General features: G+C 38.9%; 1 protein-coding gene across 6 annotated transcripts in view; it reads left to right on the top strand.

The window, feature by feature from the left end:
- The first annotated feature begins 285 nt into the window (after positions 1 to 285).
- The window catches only part of rad51b (RAD51 paralog B), a 49,485-nt gene continuing 26,688 nt past the window's right edge, over positions 286 to 23,082 (top strand). For 3 of the 6 annotated variants that reach the window (XM_086061815.1, XM_086061814.1, XM_086061813.1), the window contains exons 1-8: positions 296 to 570; positions 2,048 to 2,161; positions 2,468 to 2,572; positions 3,483 to 3,619; positions 3,779 to 3,898; positions 5,123 to 5,306; positions 16,166 to 16,208; positions 20,365 to 20,465. In XM_086061815.1, coding sequence (XP_085917941.1) covers positions 487 to 570; positions 2,048 to 2,161; positions 2,468 to 2,572; positions 3,483 to 3,619; positions 3,779 to 3,898; positions 5,123 to 5,306; positions 16,166 to 16,208; positions 20,365 to 20,465 — 888 coding nt within the window. In that variant the 5' untranslated portion in view covers positions 296 to 486. Of the gene's footprint in view, positions 571 to 2,047; positions 2,162 to 2,467; positions 2,573 to 3,482; positions 3,620 to 3,778; positions 3,899 to 5,122; positions 5,307 to 16,165; positions 16,209 to 20,364; positions 20,466 to 23,082 lie in introns of all 6 variants that reach the window. The other 3 variants (XM_086061811.1, XM_086061812.1, XM_086061816.1) reach the window with 3 other exon arrangements.

The raw sequence follows: 23,082 nt of genomic DNA, 5'->3' as shown, positions 1-23,082 counted from the left end.
TGTAAATTCACTTTTTTTCCCTTTCAGTTGTCTTGTATTAACACTCTGTATTTAATGAACATACTACATACATTATATTTTTTACACATTATTTCTATACTGTACATAGCATTGCAGCATGACACAACATCGCTGTGTTGTTTTGCATTTTACGTTAATTGAATACGTCCTAACTTAAATCAGCTATATTTCTTACCATTTCATAAATCGTCCTTGAAAAAAAATTAGGTAGGCAAAAAAACAACAACTTTATACTGTACACATATAATATAGAAGTTTCGAACTTCCCAAGGTTTGTGCTTGGCCGATGCTTTCTAGAGAACAGAAGAGGGCGAAATTGCGCAGTACAAAAGTGGCAAGGAACTACGGAACGAAGAAGACAAGCGAGGAACTCGTCGTGCTGTTATTATTTGGGTCTATCAGCATAACTGTAAAATAGGTTGAAAACACGGACTTGTTAAAAAGCATAATCCCAAAAAGATAAGAATGGCGTCTAGAGCACTGAAGCGAGCCGGCATTACTCCTGAGTTATGCGAACAACTCAAACGACATAAAATAGAAAGTTGTAAGGTAAGTTTCTTTAGATCCAAATCAATAATGTTAGTATATTGGACGTGAACAGTATTGTATTGTATTGTATTTGACCCATTCTTTTTCTTTGTAGTAGTATTAGTAGTAGTAATATTTGTACTAGTAATATACTGTAGTAGTTGTAGGAGTAGTAGTAGAAGGTATGTTTTTTTCTTCTACATTGTGAATTAAATCTTGCCAGCGAAAGTACGAAATAAGATTTCTAGACCATTTCAGATCATGTTTATTGCAGCCACAATCATGAAAGGCCTACTAATTTTCGTGATTCATAATTGATTTAATCATTTAATAGTGAGTTATGGCAGTTCTTGGAAACGACCACAGACATGCAGAGGACTGATAACATCATTGTGTTTTAGTTTATAAACTCGTTTTCTTGAATATGAGCACGTGCCCAAATGCTTACACGTCATCAGCAAAGGCAAAAATGTCATCTGAAACCTAGCATTGATTTATGTTCCAAACATTGGGTTACTATAGCCTGCTAAATGCAGAAATAACCCCTTAAATTTCTTATTTTTCTTTTCCTTAATAATTTGATAAAATAACTCAAAAGACATACATTCTTCATTGCGTGTCAGTTATTCTTGTCAGCCATCATAAATTGACAGCCACTTTTGACTGATGCAAATAAATCGTTGATTATATGCACCAAATTAGGCGCACATTTTTTTTTATACAGGTACCGCAAAGCATAAACAAACACTTCTTCAAAATATCTGTCACATTCTTAATCACCTTTGACAAAATCACTGATGTTTTAGCTCCATAGTCTAGCCATTGTTTGGAAAATTGAAAATCAACAAAATGAAATTGTGGCTTTTCCCAAAGACGCCATAAACGGGGATTACAAACTAGTGTTGTTTCGATACCGATACTGGTATCGGCAGAGGCCCCAATACTGCATTAAAACAGTGGTATCGGTATTGGTAAGTACTAACAAGTAACATGCCAATACTATTAATTCTGACGCTATCATAGGACTTTGGATGCACCATCTTGTGTCTTGCTCATGCACAGCATTCACTGATGTGTGACATGTTCACTGCATGCCGAGCTAAGATATCCCATTGGCCCTTGAATGCTCTGAACCAATGGCAAGACAGCTTTTTTATGTTGAGAATTTTTTTTTTGGGGTATGGTATCGGCATCACCGATACTACAAAGCTGGGTATCGGAATCGGTATCGGGGGCCAAAAAACTGTATCGGAACAACACTATTACAAACAGGAATTCCCTTTCGCATACCTACAAGAATAATTTTGCAAGGGGTATCCCTGCTACTCGGTGAAAGACATCATCTAGTAGTAATAGTTTTGTCATTTGTGAAGGTGTGGGTAGTTTTGTTATGCCATTTTCCGATTTACGTCTGTCCCAAATTAAGACCAACATTTTACTAATCTGGTTGTGGCCATAAAATACATTAATGAAAACAAACAATTATATTTCTCCACAGGACCTGTTGACACACACTGCTTTTGAAGCGATGTATGCTGCAGGATTGAGTTACCAGAAAACTTTGGAGATGATGGAGACTGTGAGCAGGGTCATTGCTCCCCCGCTCACTACGGTGTGTGCAAAAACGTCTTCAGAAGCCTCACTATCTGGTTTGCATTAGTCCCCAACAATGAGGTGTTTTGACATTCACAATCTTGGCAATTTTCATTGACACAGTTGCACTCGCACATCAACAGACTTTCTTCAGACATGTGGGTTGTGGGTGGGATTTTAATTACAATGGCAATGATGTATACTGTAATCAATCAGGTCTAAACACACAACTCATAATCCATAATAATGGAATCAGTGGTTACAAGTATCAGTCATGGTAACAAGTAAAGCAAACTTACTTTAGAACTTCTGATATTTCTGACAGGCCTTGGAGTTGTGGAAGTGTCACTCAGATTCTTGCTTCTCGACATCAATACCTGCTCTGGACAAAGTGCTACGAGGTGGTCTACCCTGTGGAACCATCACAGAGGTACGCCAAGAAATAAAAATAATTGGATTATTACTTCTGTCCTCTGCTTTGATGTCGATGTTTCTCGTTGAACTCAATTCTTAACTTTATTTGTAAAGCACTTTAACAAATCCAGCTTTCTTTATCTTAGGCAGCTGGCTAAGGGAAAGCTTCGCTTTTCTCAGGAGCACTTAGAAACAGTAATTCATGTATGCGTTACATCTTGGCTGGATTACTGTAATGCAAACTTTATTTTGGAGTCAGCCAGTCCTCGGAGAAGTCCACTTGCATGCAGGAAGGTCATTTAGCATTGATTTACCCTTTAAATTGGTTGACATCACCATGCCAAATATCAGGTGCATTAAGTGCCTTCAACGTCTCAAGAGGAAGTTTGAAAAGACCACCGAGTGGAGTTCACATTGTTTCTCAACTAAGAGGTTTGAGAGTGGATGAGTTGAGATGGGGATCGATTGATGTTGCACTGACATTTTTTGACGTTGAATTTTGCGCACTGAATTTTTTTTGCAGTCAATTTTTTTACACTGAATTTTTTGAGACATTGACTGTTTTCACACTGATTTTTTTTTTATACATTGAATATTTTTCCACTCGAATTTTTGCGATGTTGAAATTTTTCCCATGTTGAATTTTGATGCTAAAAAAAAATTCAGTGTTAGAAATTCAGGAAGAGTCTACTAGAACATCTGAATATTATTTGTGGTTAATGAAATGCATTTTAAAATGTGGCAGTTGTGTGTATTAGTTTTTTTTTTTTCCCCAGTTGATATGTAAAATTCATTGATCACCGTTCTGGTGAAAAATATTTTGAAATGAGTTATCATGGTCTCATTCTTTACATCACAAAAACGCTAATACATTTCTGTAGACTTTTTCTATCTACTGTAGATGCTAGCCATGCTACTCTTTGCAGGTGACCGGGCCATCTGGCTGTGGGAAGACTCAGTTGTGTTTGATGTTGAGTGTTGTGACAACTATACCAAAGGAGCTGGGGGGCTGGGATCGCAGTGTGATCTACATTGACACTGAGTCGGCTTTCTCTGCTGAGAGGTTAGTCTTTGCAGCCTTACAACCCTCACAGGAAACAGACAAAAAATATTCAAGTTTGTTCATGTCTCTGAGTTTGCGTATTGGGTAGATTCATGTATGAGTTAGAAAAATCTGACATCTTGTAGTTGGTCATCCGAGTATTACTGTGTGTGGTACCAGGCTGGTGGAGATTGCACAGAACAGGTTCCCAGACTACTTTAGCTCTAAGGAGAACGTCCTGCGGATGGCAGGTCGGGTCCATATCTTCAGGGAGATGACCTGTGAGGATGTCCTTCGCAGGTACAGCATACCAGAAGGATTTTGATTTTGATCAGTGAAGCCATCATGAACATTGTCACAAATATTTTGTAATTTATTATACTCAGTATCATCCTCGGTGGAAATAAAGGCAACCTTCCTTTTGTGAACACACCATAAGAACTACAATACAAATAAACAGAAAATGCCATTAATAACTCAAACGGTATGTTTTGTGTATCCTTTTACCGTATTTAAGCCATTTACTGTACTACAAATGAATTGCCATAAATTATTACATTTTACGTTTTCCTTGACAATATCTTCTTTGAGTGCAATTGACATTGTATATAACCATTTTAACCTTGCCCTTTGCCTTTGTAAATACCTTTTAAACAAAAATAAACCATACAGATTCAAAGTAAACAATACAGAATCTTGAGCAATAGCATTACTAAATATTTACCAAGGTGCGTTAGCACACTCTGGTGGATGAAAACAGTTATTTTACTTTGCAGTTAATCACACAAACACCGTGGAATAAGTCAAGTCATCTTTATTTATATAGCGCTTTCAAACAGCCTTAGCTGTCAAAATATAGCAACATTGGTTAAACAATGAAACATGACTAATACGAACATCGTTCCCTTGTCAACTAGGTGTTAAAGAATCGTTCAGTGAATTTCTTTTCTGTGGCACGCACACATCTTCTCTGCACTTGGAAGATGGCGCTACTACTGGCAGTACGTCATTTACTTACGTCAATTCCTACGGGTTTATGAGACCTTTTCCTGTATTCTTTCAAATAAAAGCATCAACGATATTATAATAGCACAATCAAACAAAGCAATTCTGCAATACAAAAATGCAATACCAAAAAATAATAGCAGTGTCATTGACAATAATCCCCAAAAGGGAATTTCAACTTACACTCTACTGTATATTTAGTTGCACACCACAAGGAGAAGTGAATCACACACACGCAAACTGTGCTGCACTAGGTGGTAGGGATACTGCCTGACTCAAAGGCACCTCGTCAAGTAGTCAGGAATAAGACTTGCATCTCTCCAGAAACTAGTTGCCATTGTTAATTTTTTGGTTGGGGCTCAAACCGTGACTTTTTCGGTCCAAAGCCCAAGTCCTTAAAGATGAGCTTCTGCAACCCTTCTGAGAATAATAACCATACTATATATGTAACCACAACTGAGTAATATTTTATTTTGCGCTACCTGCAATTCCTAAATGCATCTCTATTTTAATTGCCAGACTGGAGAAATTGGAGGAGATCATCATCTCATCCAGATCAGGCCTTATTATCCTCGACTCGGTTGCTTCAGTGGTGAGAAAGGAGTTTGACACAACGTTGCCTGGCAACCTGATGCACCGTAGCAACCTGCTAGGACAAGAAGCTACCACCCTCAAATATTTGGCCCATCAATTCAACATCCCTGTAAGTAGTACACACATTGCTTTACAATGTGTTTTTTTCTTTACTTTCAAACTATGGAAGTAATCCATCACATTTTTCTCACTGTCGCTCTCTAAAGGAAACATTATGCATTTTTGCTTACCTGCAAAGTTGTGCGGGAAAACTCGATAACATTTTTTTTCTTTCTATGTCTCTCCAAGAATTCTGTAAGGATTTGCACACTGATGCTTTTTGGTGCATACGCACAAGTTATGGAGGACCAAAACTGCCAAAATGAAAAATAAATAAATGACTAAATAAATAAATGAATATAAAAAATATAATTCCAAAATTAAATAAGACAAATGGGAAAAAAAACAACAACAATATAATATATTATATTATATATATATATATATATATATATATATATATATATATATATATATATATATATTCAAAAAATAAATATATAAATAGAATTATATATCAATAAATAAAAACGCTCTGCTCTCACATTTATTTATTTCATGCTGCTGACACTCTGTCATGTCGAAATGTTATTCAAATGAGGGGGCGGTCCTAAATGTAGGGATAACACAAATCAATTTGATTGGACAATTAACAAATTTCTGGTGCTGCTTTTTCTATTTACTGACTCAGACTAATTATATTAGCAATTACCAACTGTAATATACTTTTATTTACATTCATAGAGTAGTTAGTTTTGCTACAACACAAAGGAATAATGATCTATTAAAAAAAGTCTTATCTGTGTATACTGTACATGGAGTGGTTAACACGGTAGTGTCATGTAATCCCCACTAGATGGAAGTGGTGGTGTGCAGTATAGCATCTGTTCTAAATTCAAGCCCAAGAATTATAATCTTGAACATATGTAAATTCATGGGCTCACTGTATTGTAAGTAAAAGCCCGTAAAATCCCAAATTTTGTAGCAATTGTTTTGATATTTTCACAGGTTAAAGTTGGAATGAGTAGAGATGTGTATGTGATTTTGAGTGACCATTCAATTTTGGTGACCATAGCATTTTTGTGTAATTGAGCGACGTTTAGCTCTTGGACATCTGCAGTTGTCCCAAAGGTATGTAACCTTTCAAGCACAACTGTACATACTGTCTCTGAGTGGGTCCTTGAGGAAAATGTAACACAATTCATAACTCCAAACATTGTTTTTAGTGTTATCAGACAGTAATTAAGATAGGATTGTAGGGCTGAGTTTAAAATATCGATATTGAATCGATATTGCTTTTCATAGCCCAATATCAATTCATAAAACCATGTATCGATACTTCTAATACGGCTTTTACCGGTAAATTAATGTGCCCGAGGCGAGCACGTACTCGTTGTGCTCTTCTGTTATTTAGAGTACCCCAAAAGGAGCTCAGTGCTTACAAAGAAAGGAAACAGCTCAAGCATGAGCTGCTCCGAGCTGCTGATTGCTGTATAACTTTAAAAATGGGCTGCGTTTTAATGCAAGTGGATCGCATCGTGGGTCTCCCTCTCGAAAAATACACACATGCAAACACACACTGTTTAGACAGATGCACTATGAAAAAGTTTTTCTTTTTGCAGTGGCTTACCTTAACAGAAATTCTGCATCACATTGGAGCCAAAAGTAGAATCCTGATCGTTTACTGCGCATCTTGCTGCTCTAAATAGTAAATAAGTCATACTGCACTAGGGCTGGGCGATATGGACCAAAACTCATATCCCGGTATATTTTGGCTTCATATCGATATACGATATATATCACAAGATGTTGTTGGGGTTTTTTCGCGCAAGACAATTTTCAGCCAAACCAAATATGACATGTTACATGAAACCGGATATTTCAATGAATAGTGGCTAAATCAAATGAATAAATAATAAACGAGTTTCTTCACCTGGTTCATGAAAAATGCTCAGTTCTTCAAATAATAATATATAATAATAAATGCTGCATAACCATTTTTAAACTAAAGCTCTGCAAGGTGCACAGTTAAATAAAAATATATCTTATATATCTAAAAATAGCCTATAAACTATAAACAGCCAATCTTTTTTTCTGAGATCAACTCACGAGAAAAGTGCAATATAAATTTCTTCCCCTTTTTGACAAATCCACAGATGGAAATAAGGATTATTACAAAATAACAAAATATGACAACCCCTAATTTGTGGACGGTTTTACGACTGGGGCTCCTGTAGCGTGCAGCTTCATACACTGTTTAGAACTTTAGACGGTGAAAAGTATTTGTATTGCTTCCACCCCCAGTAGAACTTGTCTATCACACTCCCCTCAGTGCAGCGAGTGTAGTGAGTTCTTGCTAGCTGGTCGCTAGCCATTCCTGCTCACCAACTCCTTGTTGTCAGGCTGCTCGCTGGCTCACTCACTGTTGCTCGGTGGGCCTGCTCGTTCCCTCCCTACATAATGTGATTTCTTCTTCTCCTTTTTAAAAAAATAAATAAATTCTTCCGCCGCGCTTTGCCTGTTGGAGGAGAGGAGAGACAAGTGCTTCACAAGTGCAAAGTGTACCCCCACCCCTCCTTCCTCCTGTGCATGAAAGAGGAGGTTGCGGCGGCCGCACGGGGCAGTGAGATTCTCAGGAGCACAGCAGAAGCGCAGCAGAGCAAATTTAAACTATATATATATATATATATATATATATATATATATATATATATATATATATATATATATATATACATACATATATATACGAAATAGTCTAATTCCATGTCCCGTTTAAACGTGCCAGAGGTTGTTAGGTAAAATGTTAAATTGCTAGGTAAAATGTTAAAAAGCCATGTAGAAAAAACGTGCTGGATGGCGAAAAACAGGGCAAATTTATTATGCCAAAAAAAAAAGAAAGCTCTCAGAAATAAACAAAGGCAATAATAGAAGTCCAACACAAGTAAATAAAAACAGAACTAAAGAAAACTGCTGCAGCAAGGTGAAGAGCCCAGTCTTCTCAGGTGCCGCTCCGTCCTCTTCTTATAGGCGCCGAGTTAATCAGCCCCCGAGGTGCGGCGAATCAGGTATAATTAGCTGGAAAGAGCAGAGGCAAGGCAAACAATTGAACTGGGACGTGCTCCAAGGCTAAAAGCATAGCCAGAGTCTCCTTCTCAATGATAGAATAGTTAAACTGGTGCCTTTTTTTTAACTTGGCTGAGAAGTAAGGAACAGGATGCGGGACACCGGTCTCGTCATCCTGCAATAGTACCGCACCGGCATCGGCACCGGTGGCACTGGCGTCTACCGCCATACTAAAAAGTTTGGAGTAGTCTGGTGCAGAAATAACTGGTGCACTGCAAAGGAGGGACTTTGCTGCTTGGAATGCGATCGCACACTCATCTGTCCATACAAATGGGACAGCCGCACTGCAAAGAGCAGTGAGTGGAGCAACCAGCACAGAAAAGTTCTTACAAAAACACCGGTAGTAACCAACTAGGCCCAAGAACCGGTGCATCCCCTGCGAGTGCTAGGAGTTGGGTAAGCAAGCACAGCCTCAACTTTAGCATCCACAGGCCGCACCTGCCCATGTCCCACAACCTTACCCAGGTAGCTTACCGTGGCTTTGCCAAACTCGCACTTTGCCAGGTTCACCGTGAGGTTGGCCGCAGCCAGCCGGTCAAACACCTCCTGCAAGGTACAGACATGGTCAGCCCGTGTCCAAAAACTGAAAAAAATGTCATCCAAGTACACATTGCAATTAGCAACACCACCAAGCACCATGTGCATTAGGTGCTGAAAGGTGGCAGGGGCATTTTTCATGCCGAAGCCATCACAGTGTACTGCAAAAAATTATCAGGTGTCACAAAAGCAGACATTTCAGATGCTCTAGGTGTTTCAGAAGGTCCAACATTGTAATATGCCTAGCTGGACCAATGCTGTCAATGCAGTCTTCCATACGGGGCAGTGGGAAGGAATCTGACACTGTCACCGCATTGACTTTCCGGAAATCCGTACAAAAACGGGGAGTACCGTCAGACTTGGGAGCCAGGAGACAGGGTGAACTCCAAGGACTGTAACTGGGCACGGTTAAGCCATTCTCTAGCAAGTACCTAACCTCCTCCTTTATGGCCTCACGCTTCACCTGGGGACATCGATAAGCATGCTGTTTGATAGGAGTAGTTGAACCTACATCGATGTCATGCGCAAGTACAGTGGTACGAGCGGGGGTATCACTGAAAAGAGTGGGGTAGGACTGAAGTAGGGCCGTTATCTCTGCACGCTGGTCTTTACCAAGACCCGACAGGTGGGTACCCAGGTTTGACAGTAATTCAAAGTTACACAACCTGCCACACTGCTGGGCAATACAAGGCTCCACAAAGTCCTCATCAGGCAACTCGTCCGACGGAGTCGTTAGCACGGATAACAAGGAGTGGGCTGTTTGAGCCTCTCCTCGTACAATGAAAGTTTTAAGCATGTTAACATGGCACAGCTGAGTTTTCCGTCTACGTTCTGGAGTAAGAATAAGGTAGTTTGTGTTAGACAATTTCCTGTCCACAACATATGGACCAGAAAACCAAGCCGAAAGAGAGGCCCCCACAACAGGCAGCAACACCAGAACCTTGTCACCAGGTTCAAAGTGATGAGCAATGGCCTTCTTGTCAAAACGCTTCTTCATGTCCACCTGGGTAGAAGACAGCGCTACTTTGGCCAAAGAAGTGCCCCGCCGCAACCGCTCTCTGCACGTGAGGACAAAATCTGACACGCTACCTTGAAGTGGCGACACTGACAGGCACTGTTACTTCTGAACCTTTAAGGGACCATGCACATTGTGACCAAACACCAGCTCTGTCGGGCTAAATCAGAGAGATTCTTGAGTGGCATCCCTGGCAGCAAATAGCATGAAGGGCACACCCTCATCCCAATCTTTCCCGGTATCGAAGCAAAACTTTCTGAGCATGGATTTAAAAGTTCGATGCCATCTTTCTAGTGCACCCTGTGACTCAGGATGGTAAGCACTAGCCACAGAATGTTTCACCCCCCACGACTGCAAGGTTTCTTTGAATGCTTTTGACAGAAAATGTGTTCCTTGATCTGTCTGCACAATCCGGGGGAGACCGAATGTAGTGACGAATTTGGTAAGCGCTTTAGTCACAGAAGCTGTTATCTTTCGCACAGGAATGGCCTCAGGAAAACGAGTGGTGATACACATTATGGTTACCAAAAATTGGTTCCCCGACTTAGTCTTGGGCAAGGGAAAGCATGTGCTGCTTGTAGTTGGTGGGGACCACAATCTGAAAAACTGCACGCCAGCCATCAGGGTCAGCCACACCACTACATTTTGGGCTCCATTTGCGCATCAACACTCCTTGATCTAAAAATAATTAGTTTGGTTCTTCAGCTGAACTACTCAGAGCAGAGAAACATTTTTCTTATGAAGGCTCCAATTTTTGAGCCTCAATAAGGGCAGCACAAGTCAACGGCAGCGGAGCAGGGGAGACCAACTCAGACCTCGCACTTCCAACATGATCACTGGCGCTACCTTTAACAGGGGACTCACAGCTGTCAGAAAAAACAGGACCAAGGACAGAGTCACACAAATCAACATCCGGCTCCTGGGCTAACTTCCTAGCCTGAGCCTGAGTTGGAACACTCACGCACAAAATATCTGAATGCTGTTGGGCCAACTTGTCAAGGGGCTTCTCGACTACCTGGGGACATGGAAACACTTTTCCTCCAGCAATGTCGTTACCCATAATGAAATCCACTCCATCGATTGGGAACTGGTCACGCACCGCTACTGAAAACAAACCACTAACCAGCTTTGATTCCAGTTGGATAGTATGCAAAGGTGCGGGTACAAAACTCATACCTAATGCTTTTCACAACTGTGCCCAAATGGCGGTCGGTTTTAGGGCCCAAAGGCAACACGCCAGACAAGATAAATGACTGTGAGCCACCTGTATCACGCAAAACAAAAACTTGACGTGGAACTGAAACAAATACTGAAAAAATAAAAGGCTTGAAACATTCATCAGGAGTTGCGTCAGGGGTACTAGTAATGGTGGGGGAACTGCTATCCGGAATGGTGTTAACTATTCCAACCCCTTTTGCTTTTGGGACGGGCTGCCTACGTTTAAGCACGTCGCAGTCAGCTACCATGTGACCCGTCTTGTGGCAATAAAAACAATGCCTGACCTTTTCAGGTCTGGGGTGAGTTGAGGTTTGGAGTTGGGTTGCTTTCTCATTTTGGCCAGCCTTTAATGGGGCCAGTTCGCGCTTAAAAGCAGTTTTATGAGTGAGGGAAAATTAATCCGCCAAAACAGCGGACTGCTGGAGGGCAGAAACTTTGTGTTCATTCATGTACATGAGAATGCGCTCGGGGAGATAGTTTTTAAATTCTTCTAGCAGGACCAGCTTATGCAAGGCGTTAAAATCCGCAACCTTGCAAGCAGAACACCACCTGTCAAATTGCACTGACTTCTCTCGAGCAAAACCCACAAAACTCTGAGCAATTGTTTTTTTCAAATCCCGAAAACGTTGCCTGTAGGTTTCGGGCCCTAACTCATAAGATCTCAAAATTGCACCTTTCAATGAGTCATAATTCAGACAGAAATCAACAAAAAAGCACAGGCTTCTAGAGCTTTACCAATTAGCTTGCACTGCAACAAAATCGCCCAAACATCTCTTTCGGCCAATGTAGCACGGAGGCAATGCGCTCAAACGCGCTGAAAAAGGACTCTACCTCAACTTCACGAAAAACTGGAACCAATTGAATGTACTTTGACACATCGAACGCATCACGAGCGCTTCCCACGGGCTGCAATTCCCCCACAGACGGTGTCACACATAATTCTAATATCCCTAGGCTATGTAAACTTTCAAGCACAACTGTACTCCAATCCAATCTAATCTCAATCCAATCCAAGAATACAGTTTGTCACTGGTTAAAACCTTGTACAAGATAATTATAAAAGTCAAAGGTGGTCCAACAAAGTGATGTATTTTTTTTTCTTCAGAAATGAGCGAATCCAGTTTTTTTATTATTATTATTTTTAAAAAAATTCCCCCTCCTTAATAAAATGCCGGGCCATCCCTATTTAACGGTATTGCTATTTATCAAACTAATTTATCAAACTAACGACCACACGTAGAGCGGGTGAGCTGGAGTCTGCTCCAGGGGACATTTTGGCAAGTGGCTGGATACACCTTGGGGTGTTAACATAGCCAATCAAAGGCTGCATTAGACACATGACTATTCACCTCCACACTTTTAGATTATGATTAAGGCAAGGCAAGGTAGGTTTATTTGTATAGCACATTTCATACACAAAGCAACTCAATGTGCTTTACACAAGGAAATGAGCATCGGCAAACACAGTAGTAGTTAACAGAGCAAGAAAACCAAAATAGAGTGCAAAATTTACTAAAAGAATATACATTGACAATGTTAAAACATTAGACAGGAAACTTTAAAAACATTTAGCGTAAAGAAGTTTAAAAAAAGAAAAGAATAATAATAATAAAAGAAAAAATTTGATTTATAACTGTTTAAAATACCTTAATCAAAGGTATGGAAAAAAGCAAAGTTTTCAACCTGGATTTAAAAGCATTTACACTCGGGGCTGACTTCACTTTTGTTGGCAGCTTATTCTCTTTGTGTGCAGCATAACAGCTAAATGCAGCTTCACCATGTTTACTTTGAACTCTGGGTTCCACTAGTTGGCCCAAGTCTGATCAAGATCTCAGAGCCCTGCTGGGTTTGTATTCAATCAGCATTTCTTGAATATATTCAGGACTCAAACCATTCAGTGACTTATAAACCAGTAGCAGAATTTTGAAATATATTCTACAGCTGACTGAGAGCCAGTGTAAAGCCTTAAGGACCGGAGTGATATGCTCTGATCTCTTTGTTTTGGTCAGAACTCGAGCTGCAGCGTTCTAAATGAGGTGCAATTGTCTGATGTTCTTTTGAGAGAGTCCAGTCAGAAGACCGTTACAGTAATCGAGTCTGCTGGAGATAAAACCATGGATGAGCTTCTCTTGGTCTGCTTGGAGCATGCAGTTTTTCAGTCTGGATATGTTTTTCATCTGATAAAAGGCTGTCTTAGTAATTGAGTTGATATGATTGCTGAAAGTCAGGTCGGAGTCTATTAGCACCCCAAGATTTCGAACTTGGTCTTTGGTTTCTAAAGACAGTGACTCGAGATGTTTTCTAACAGCAATCCTCTTTTCTTTACTACCGAAAAAAAAAATTCAGCTTTGTTTTCGTTTTCTTGAATATATATAGCTGAAGGAAATTTTGGTTCATCCCGTTGTTAATTTGCTCTTGTGAGTGACACAATACATTAATTGAACTGCTGTCATTTGGGGACATTGACAATTAAGAGTTTTCAGTGAACCTACCATGTCATATTTGGAATATGGGAGGAAACCAAAGTACCCGCAGAAAACCCCAACCTTGAGACGGATGTGCTAATCACTTAACCACCATGCCTCCTCATATTCTATGTTTTATTTAATTATGATAGACAGTTCAACACTATGCTGCTCAGACTCATTCAGGGGTGGGCTTATTGTGGGCAAAGCCTTTTGAACAGTTACGTTACTAAAAGTCCTTTAATAATTGTTTCATTAATGTAGCTGTTTTCCCAATTTTTTTAGTTAAAATGTAGTCATTCATTTGTATTTATTTTTTATTGATATGTCGTTAAATAATTACTTGTCAGGGTTTTTTTTTTTTTAATTAACCTTGCCAGCAAGCTAAATTCTCGTGGTATTTGTTCACAAATACTACGAGAAATGCATCTTGTACCACTCCTGCTTATACGTTTGCAACCGACCTTTTTTAGGTCAGACCAATCAGGCGTTGTTTAGGGCGGGACGAAACCAAGAAGCACCAATGGCGGGGGGGAAAACAAACAAACCTAATGGACGCTGTAATTAATTCTGTTCTCACAGTATTACTTACCGTTTCCTTGTTGAACAGCGAGAGGCGATTCATGCATTTTTATCTGGTAAAGATTTTTTTTTTCTTCCTAAGATGAGACAGAAGACGACATTTTCAGCCGTTTCCGTGATTTTGGTCAAAACAAAAGCGCACAAGATGCTGCATCGTCCAATCAGCTCGAAGCATTGTACAGCAAGTCCCTCCTTTCCCAAACGGATCTGCCGAGTGAAGTTCCAGATTGATAAGAAGAACTCCCCTAAATGAATCACAATGATCAATCTGGCTTGTGAGGTTATATTTTAATTAAACTTTAGTAAATGGTACTATACATTATATTACCCACAGCATGCATAACTGTTGTACTTGTTTTAGTAAATAATTCATGTATTAATTGCAATTTAAATATTAATATATATAATTTGTTTATAGTATACAGCAGGTTTCCATGGTCGCCTTTTTCCCCTTAGACAGTGAGAATAAATTGTGCATGTGCGACCAGTAAATTTGCAGATTTTAACATTTTTAAACAATTAAAGGGGATCTCAAGCTAAAAAAAAATTCTTTGCAATATGCTCTATGTGCCCCCACTAGTCGAAACAAGCAATTGTGTTCTGCATTGGTAGAAACATTATTCAGCAGAGTAATCCATTTTGGGGATGCCATTTCAACTGAAACTGACATCAAAGTGCCTTCGAGCTCGCAGTGCGACCATCACAGCTCACTTGTTTTCTGGGTTTTAGTCATGTGACGCCTTCTTTAACATCAGTAATAAATTCCATAAAGAGTCTAAGCCAGGGGTGTCCAAATGTTTTCTTCCGAAGGCCACATACAGAAAAATAGAAAGATGCAAGGGCCACTTTGATTTTTTTAACTTCAACTTATTTATTAAACACTGTAAAAATCCATCCATCCATCCATCCATTTTCTGTACCGCTTGTCCTCACAAGGGTCGCGGGGTTGCTGGAGCCTATCCCAGCTGGCTTCGGGCAGTAGGCGGGGTACACCCTGTACTGGTTGCCAGCCAATCGCAGGGCACACAGAGACGAACAACCATACTCACAATCACACCTATGGACAATTTGGAGTGTCCAATTCACCTGCCATGCATGTTTTTGGAATGTGGGAGGAAACCGGAGTACCCGGAGAAAACCCACGCAAGTACGGGGAGAACATGCAAACTCCACCCAGGAAGGTCGAAGCCCGGACTTGATCTCACAACCTTTGCACTGGGAGGCGGACGTGCTAACCAGTCAGCCACCGTGCCGCCCGCCACTGTAAAAATCAATGAAGCAATTATACATTGTTAATATAATGTAGTAATTTTTGAAAAACTGCTATTGCTAAAGGTACTTAGGCAAATAGTTCAGTATGTATTTTTTAGGTTTTAGGGTGATCCGCCTCTCCACTGAGCAGCAGCTGAATCCCAACTCAATATTGTGAACCACAATCTGTAGTAAACAGACCACACTTAAGAACCAATAATGTGATGTTTTCACAAATCGGAGCTTGACATTAAGCAGCAAGTGAATGAAACCATTTTAGTTTTTGAAAACTGAATTATCTTGATCTTCACAGTGTTACAAACAGAAATTCAGTTACTATTTTAGCTGTAAATGTATGTGTCTTTGCATAGCTAGAAAAGTTTAATCCACCGTCTTTTTTAAAAATAATATTGTGGCCATGTCAAAAATTATTTTTAGTATATGCCGCAGGCCAACAAAAAATGTACGGCGGGCCGCAAATGGCCCCCGGGCCGGAGTTTGGACACCACTGGTCTAAGCCAACTAGCTGTAAAGGAGAACCAACTTCACAGTTTCCCTTTATCAGTTCCTCCTATGCTATCGTGTCACAGTTCTTTTGTCTATATTGTTTTTCGTTGTCAGTGTAATGCCAATGTAAATGACTTGGGATAACTTTGGAAATGACCTTTTCAGCCTTAAGTAAACCAACGCTTTCCACGCTCAAAAGATTGGAATTTGTATGTTTTCTCTCCCCAGGTGGTACTAACCAACCAGATCACAACTCACATAGGCCATCAAGGTGAGTACTGATCAGAAACAACAGTGTGTGTTGATGTTTGATTCAGTCAGGTTTTGGAGAACTCTAAAGACTTTTTTTCCCCCTAGTTTGTCAAGAAGAGATACCATGTTCAGTGGAACATCGATTCATGAACGCCATAATTCATGAACAATTTGGTTTATGAACAAAATTGTTGATGAAATATTGCCTCGATTGTTATGCTATCAAGAGTGCAGATGGACAAAATAAGTTAGTAGAGAAGTATAGAGTGTATTTCCAAATTTTAACCCTGTGAGAAAGCATTATTGAATGACAAGTACATTACTGTCTGTTTATATCAAGTGCACTTCTAAGCTGGCCATTCATTTGAGTACCCTCAGCGTTTCACCTTTATGCTTTAGATAATTCAATGTAATTATGGTAGCAGGCCTAACCCAAAAGAAAAAGCAACAATGCCGTCTGAGATTTCAGGTGAAGTCAAATAATAATGAAATCCTCCAATGAAAAAAATTGAAATCCTACACCTGGCTCATATACACTCACCAACTGCCCACTGGCTATAATGTGTCCCTACTCCATTCTACCAGCGGCCGAACATCAACATCTAATTGGTGAAAAAGGATCAGCAGACTTTTTTTTTTTTCACCCACGAGGAACATTTCCACATGCTGATGTGGGCTTGGAGTTTGGAAGCGCTGGTCACAAACAACTACAGTCATCGTAATGTGTTGCTTGGTAACCTGATCAACTCTCACTTGCTTTGCTTCAAACGTGTTCAGTCATGAGCACAGTATTCTGATTAAATTAATTGTATTGGATTTATTAAAAACATAATGCAAAAACACATGCGCCTTCAATGTAGCCTGCAGATAAACCACACAAACTTTATGTCTCTGGTGATGATCAGTATAACTTTGGGAATCACTATACAAGATAATTTCACATTTATAGTGTGCCACACTTAGGCTTCACCGAATTACGCCTCTGGTGGTTGAGCACAAATTCTCAGTTTATGCAACGTAGCTGGATCAGCTGTCTGGATGGGAGAATCACAGAACCTAGAAAGTGCACAAGAAAGGCACGTTAAACAAAGTGACTTAAGTGTGGACCGTAGAATAAGACTTTGTTGTGAAAATCCGACTATCTGAAAAATGAGCCGAAGACATTTTATGTAGGGATGCACGATAATATCGATGGCCGATAATTATCGGCAATTATCGACCAATTTGATTACGCACACTCTCACAGATCACTTCTTGTAGACTGCTCTGTAAGACTTGCGTATATTTGAAGCTTCAAATATGAATAAACCCAAAAGACAAATTGTTTTCCAGACTGTTTTATTCATCTCGCCTAGCTACTGAAAATTCCACAACACTCCCCAAAATGTTACCCTCGCAGTTTTTTGTTGTATTTTTAAAACGTGACTGTTTTGTTTTGACAAACTCAAAATGAGTTACTGGTTGCCTTTAGAGCAGATATATCAATAAAATTCAGCTTCATGATGCTTTACACAATTTGTACATGTTAGACTTATAGTAGGATACAAAAGTATATTTGTTAACTTACTTATCGGTTATCGACATCGGCATTGGTTGGTATTGGTTTATCGTATCTGTTGAAAATAGCATTATCGTGCGTCCCTAATTTTATGCATTATTTTAATAATTTCACTTTAACAGTTTCCAGGTGTCTTATGTCTGTGAATGCTTTTTATCAAAAACACTGTTCCCCAAGGATAAAGAATTATATGCACATTTTACAGAATATTTCTTGCCATGGTGAATTTGACTCATTCTAGCTGTCATCTGCAATGAGTCGGCTCTCATCCCACCCCATACCATACATGAAGTGTACCTAGGGACTAGGTACACTTCATGTATGGTAGGGAATCCGACTTAACGGTGTTTGATCATCTCCTCTTCAATCTCGCTAGTGTTAGTAGCCGCCAACTGCTTGCTCTATCCAAGAGTCAAGCCTAGCGTGTAGAAAATAAGTGAATGCCCTTAGCCTAAGCACAATGTAAGCATTTGACTTGTGGATGCACTAGTTTGTACTTTGTTTGGGGTGTATAATATGTCCGTCCCCTTTAATTGTTGACAAGTGTTCACTGACTACTATACAATTATTGACATGTATTCATCTGTTTTCTACTGTTGACCTGTGAACCACGGGGATACACGATCATTCATATTTTTGTATTACGCCACTGCAATAGCCAGTCCAGAGCAGTTTGGGTAGCTTCTAATAAAGGATACACGATAAATGAATAAATAAATATTTATAGTGACATTCAAATTTGATCCATGAATTTGTGACGCAAGTTGCTGCATGCTTTTCCTCACGCTAAAATGACCTTAATTTTGTATTTGTGGTGAGCATTTCATGAGCAAAAGTATTTGTCAGTTTGTTGCTTACTTTTGTTTCACTTTAATAAAGAGGATTTATATTCAGTTAACACAATATAGCATTTGTAGAAAGTTTGACTATCCTGGGTGTCACACTTTTGGGAAACTCAAGCAGTGCTTGTTGAGTTTGGCCAGAGTATTTAAGTTGGAACTTGGCCGCAACAGTGTTAGTGATGTTTGTACTGGCCTTCTTTGTCTTTTCAGTTCAGATTTGCTCATTTGAAAGTTGTTTTGCTGCTATGTTCTCATTGAAAGCAATTTCATCTCTATTAATTTATCTTGTGGTGGACTTGATTGACTCTATATCTGGCCATGCATGGTATCACAAACACACTCAGGCATCCTATATAATTGCAAAAATAAATACACAAATGGAAATACATTGATTTCTTCACAAATTGGCCATGAAATGTGATCTGAGCTTCACCTAAGTCACAACAATAAACAGTCAGCTTGAAGTAATACCGCACAAAAACTTGTTTTTATTGGACACCATTTAAACACGATAGAAAACGTATGTGAACCGGTAGGCTAATGATTTACTTCTCCATGAGCTACTCAGAGTAAACCAACCGAGAGGTCAATCAATGTGAAGAGTTTGGAGTGCTGTACAGAAAATATAAATAACCAAACTAAATCTTCTTTTGACCTTTGGATTTAGGCAGACCTAAATTGTACTGCTTTTTTAATGTAATGTGAAAGTCAAAAGAAATCAGCCAAAATATCAGGAAGAGAATTGTGGACTTGGACAAGTTAACTTATAGACAGGGTTATTATAGTTTTGGAATTTTCATTCAGTTTTTGTTTTTTAAATTTAGTTAGTTTTAATTAGTTTTCAGAGTGGTTAAAATGCTTAGTTTTAGTTTTAGTTTAGTTTTAGTTAGTTTCAGTATTAGGTTTTCTTTTTTTTTTCTTTAAATTTTTTTATGTGTATTACTTGTGCGCAGAGGTGGCAAATCCAGTTCCAGAAAGTTTAAAACCCTGCCACAGTTTGGCTTTTGCCATTTATGCTAGCTCCCTAGCAGATAAACGAGCACCATGGGAGCTAGCCAGGGAGCTAGCTTGCACCTGGGATTATAGCCAGACTGTGATAGGGTTTTTACTTTCTGGACCTGGATTTGCCACCTCTGCTTGTGCGCAATATTTAATAAACACCATGGTAAAATGAGAAAAGTAACACATTTCTTACCTAGCGTTGCATTTCGTTGTCACCTCGGAGTGACGTCATCTGAAGGTGCTTTTCTATTGGCTGCTGCTAGATGACATCACTTCTGTGTGACACTTTCAAACGTTCTTATTCCGGTTAAATAAATCACATTTAAAATCATCCCCAAAGGCTCATGCATTAAATGAATTACCGAAGACTAAAACGAAGGACATTTTTGCTATAAATATAGTATATATATAGTAGCATACGTATAGTTTAAGTTAGTTTTGTAAAATGAAATGTAGTTTCAGTTAATTTTTGTTTTTATTTTATTTTGTTAACAAAATTGTTTTTTTTATTTTTGTTTTTTCGTTAGTTTTCGTTAACTAAAATAACCTTGCTTATAGACAGGAATCATAAGACCCATGTATGTATTTGTTTTTTGTTTCAACATCAGGTAAAAGAGGCCAAAATAAAACACTCCCAATTTGTTTATGTAATCACTTGTCTAATTAGTTGAGTCATTTTGTTCATTCACACTGCTTGAACCAAACCCAATATATCATCATAACTGTTATTCAAAGAAAACAAACTAATTCAAAGGGCAATGTGTCTTTTACAGGTTCTGGTTCAGGCATTGTGACAGCAGCTTTGGGAAACACATGGAGTCACTGTGTCAACACACGTTTTATCGTCCAATATTTCGATGGACTTAAGAGACAGGTGAGAAATACATTCCAGGGTGTACCACTATATTTTTGCTGATACATTTTGCCCTGTGGTTATTGTCTTTTACCAATGGGAGTTGTGTGGTGTAATGGCATTTTGGCTAGAGGCATTTGCTCCAAGAAAATCAAAGTTTCAATGACACAGCCTCATCCTAACGTTTTAAGTTTTGATTCATGGATGTCCCGTTATATCCTCTGTTCACAAACACATCTGGCACTAAATGATAACTGGGTCCAGCTTTTTCCATGACATGGATTCAATTGATAAACTTGTGGGACGACTGTCAAATCTGATACAGGCCAAGCACTGCTCCACTGGCAGTGACGGAAGCAAATAGATGTTTTGGAAAGCAGTTCTCAAGACCTCAATGTTAAGATGTAGGTCAGCGGGACCCAAACTTCTTTTGTGCCGTGGACCAGTGTCACGTTCAGTTTTTTTCATGGACTGGCATAGACCAAATAATAAGAAATGTACAACTCGCCATTACTCTAAATTGTTATAATTAATAGGAGCCCTCTGCGCTTGTTTCCCTTCAACAAGCCAATCCGGTCTTTAGGAAATCTTTTGTAGTTTTTAGTATGTGCAAGTCAACTAGAAATAAACCCATACCGTAAGTAGGACTAAGAATATTAACTCATTCACTCTCAGCCATTTTCAATGAGGCAACCCCTTTGCCCCTGGCTGTTTGACTGGATTTTGACTGATTTTGCAAGGCCCACAGAATATTATGTTCTTTTGCTATAAAAACATGGAACTAGGGCTGGGTATCAATTCAAATTTCCTCAATTGATTCGATTTCGATTCACAAGGGTTTAGTTCGATTCTATTTTTTTTCCCCGATTCGATTCCCTTGGCTCAATCTGATATTGATTAATTATGGAACATCAATTCTTCTTCAATAATTAAGGACATGATAAAAAAAAAAACCTCCACAAACATTTAATATAAATTTAAAAGATTATGAATTGTCATAAAGTGCAATAAGTCAGGTCTTTCATAAATATAAGAAAATACTTTTAAATAACAGTAAATTTCAAGAAAACAGTAAGATACAAAAAAATTGGCCTTTAAAATTATATAAGTTTAATTTATGGTTAAAAAAAAGAGATATTAAAATAATCGATTCATGGTTCTATCAATCGATATCACGCACGAAAAGAAAAATCGATTCAATATTGATTATTCCATTTTTAAAACCCAGCTCTACATGGAACCCACCAAAAGAAAGATTAGAAAAAGTATATTTGTATCTGTTTCCATTTTGCAGCAATTAGAATTAGAATATAGCTAAGTTTCATCATTATTCACATATCTGGTGAATAAATACACTGGCAAAAAGAGCGTGTTGCAACATGGCCCTGGCTGATCTCTTAAACTGCTGCCACCTGCTGGCTGTTAATTTTACTACCATTACTTTAAGGCACCGCTTCATGTCAGAAGCTGCATCAAAGCCTTCTGTATGCTCTTGCGTACGAAAACATAAACGTATAAAAAAAATTGGGGAGTGAAGGACAACGTATTGAAAAACATGTTTTTATACAGGTTTGGGTTTAAATTACTTAAATAATCATCAAGTATAACTTTGCTGTCCAGTTTTGTGGATTGCCTCTAGAGCTAAAGTGAATTTGACAACAGAAAAACTGGCTTGTTCGGTTGCTAGTTAAGCGATATGGCTTTAGCCTAGCCCATTATAGCAACTTTACAGGCTCTTACCTTGGAGCAAATGTAGGATTGCTTGTTATTATGGAGACATTTGGCTGAAGGTGAGGCTGTCCACACTTTAATCCATTGAAGATATCACTCTACTTTGTTTTTGGGCTTTATTAATGGAGAGGATATGTATGGAGGTAAATATGGTGCAAAACTAACTTGTAAAAAAATGTTGTACCTGTAGAAAAAAGTCAAAATTTGTATTTGTAAAAGTCGTGATTTGTACCTGTCAAAAAAAAGTGTGCCTGTAAAAAAAAAAAAGTGTGCCTGTAAAAAAATTATAATAATTTGTACCTGTAAAAGTTGTGATTTGTACCTGTAGAAATGACAACTTGTAGTCAAAGAAGTCGCCACTAGGAGTCAAGTGGTTTTTCTGCTGCTGTCCAGTCACGTGAGTTTTGCACCATATATCTCGCTACAAAAGGTGCAAAACTGATTCGTACTTGTAGAGCGCTGTGATTTGTACTCGTAGAAGAAGAGGGCGGGCTCTGGAGGATTTGGGCGGGCTAAAGCTCAACCTTATTGGTTGAGCGAACGACAGTGGGTTGAACTCAAATGACGCCCATGCACAAGTCCGCAATTCCGAACAAATAGAGTAGCCACACTAGTTTACGCGTCATTTTGGAAGAAGAGGACGTCCCAGGCATGAACATTTCAACATGGTTCAATATACAAACACTGTGTGGAACAGCTTAAACGTTGGTTGACATGCAGAGCACTCCAAGTGGGCAGAAAGAAATAAGTTTTAGTATGAAGGTAAGATTTATTGTACGAACATAGCTCGTAATCCGGTGCTAGCTAGCTAGCTCATCTCATGTTGTTGTCACGAAAACTGAACACATTGAAGTCACGATTTTTATTTCAAGATTTGAAGCCTACTAGTGTAAACATACGATCAATA

This window comes from Leptonotus elevatus, chromosome 18 (assembly GCF_054856555.1).
Source record: "Leptonotus elevatus isolate MCC_2025b chromosome 18, RoL_Lele_1.0, whole genome shotgun sequence".
NCBI lineage: Eukaryota > Metazoa > Chordata > Actinopteri > Syngnathiformes > Syngnathidae > Leptonotus > Leptonotus elevatus.
Note: the sequence above shows the minus strand (reverse complement) of the source record. Positions and strands in the feature narration are given on the sequence as shown.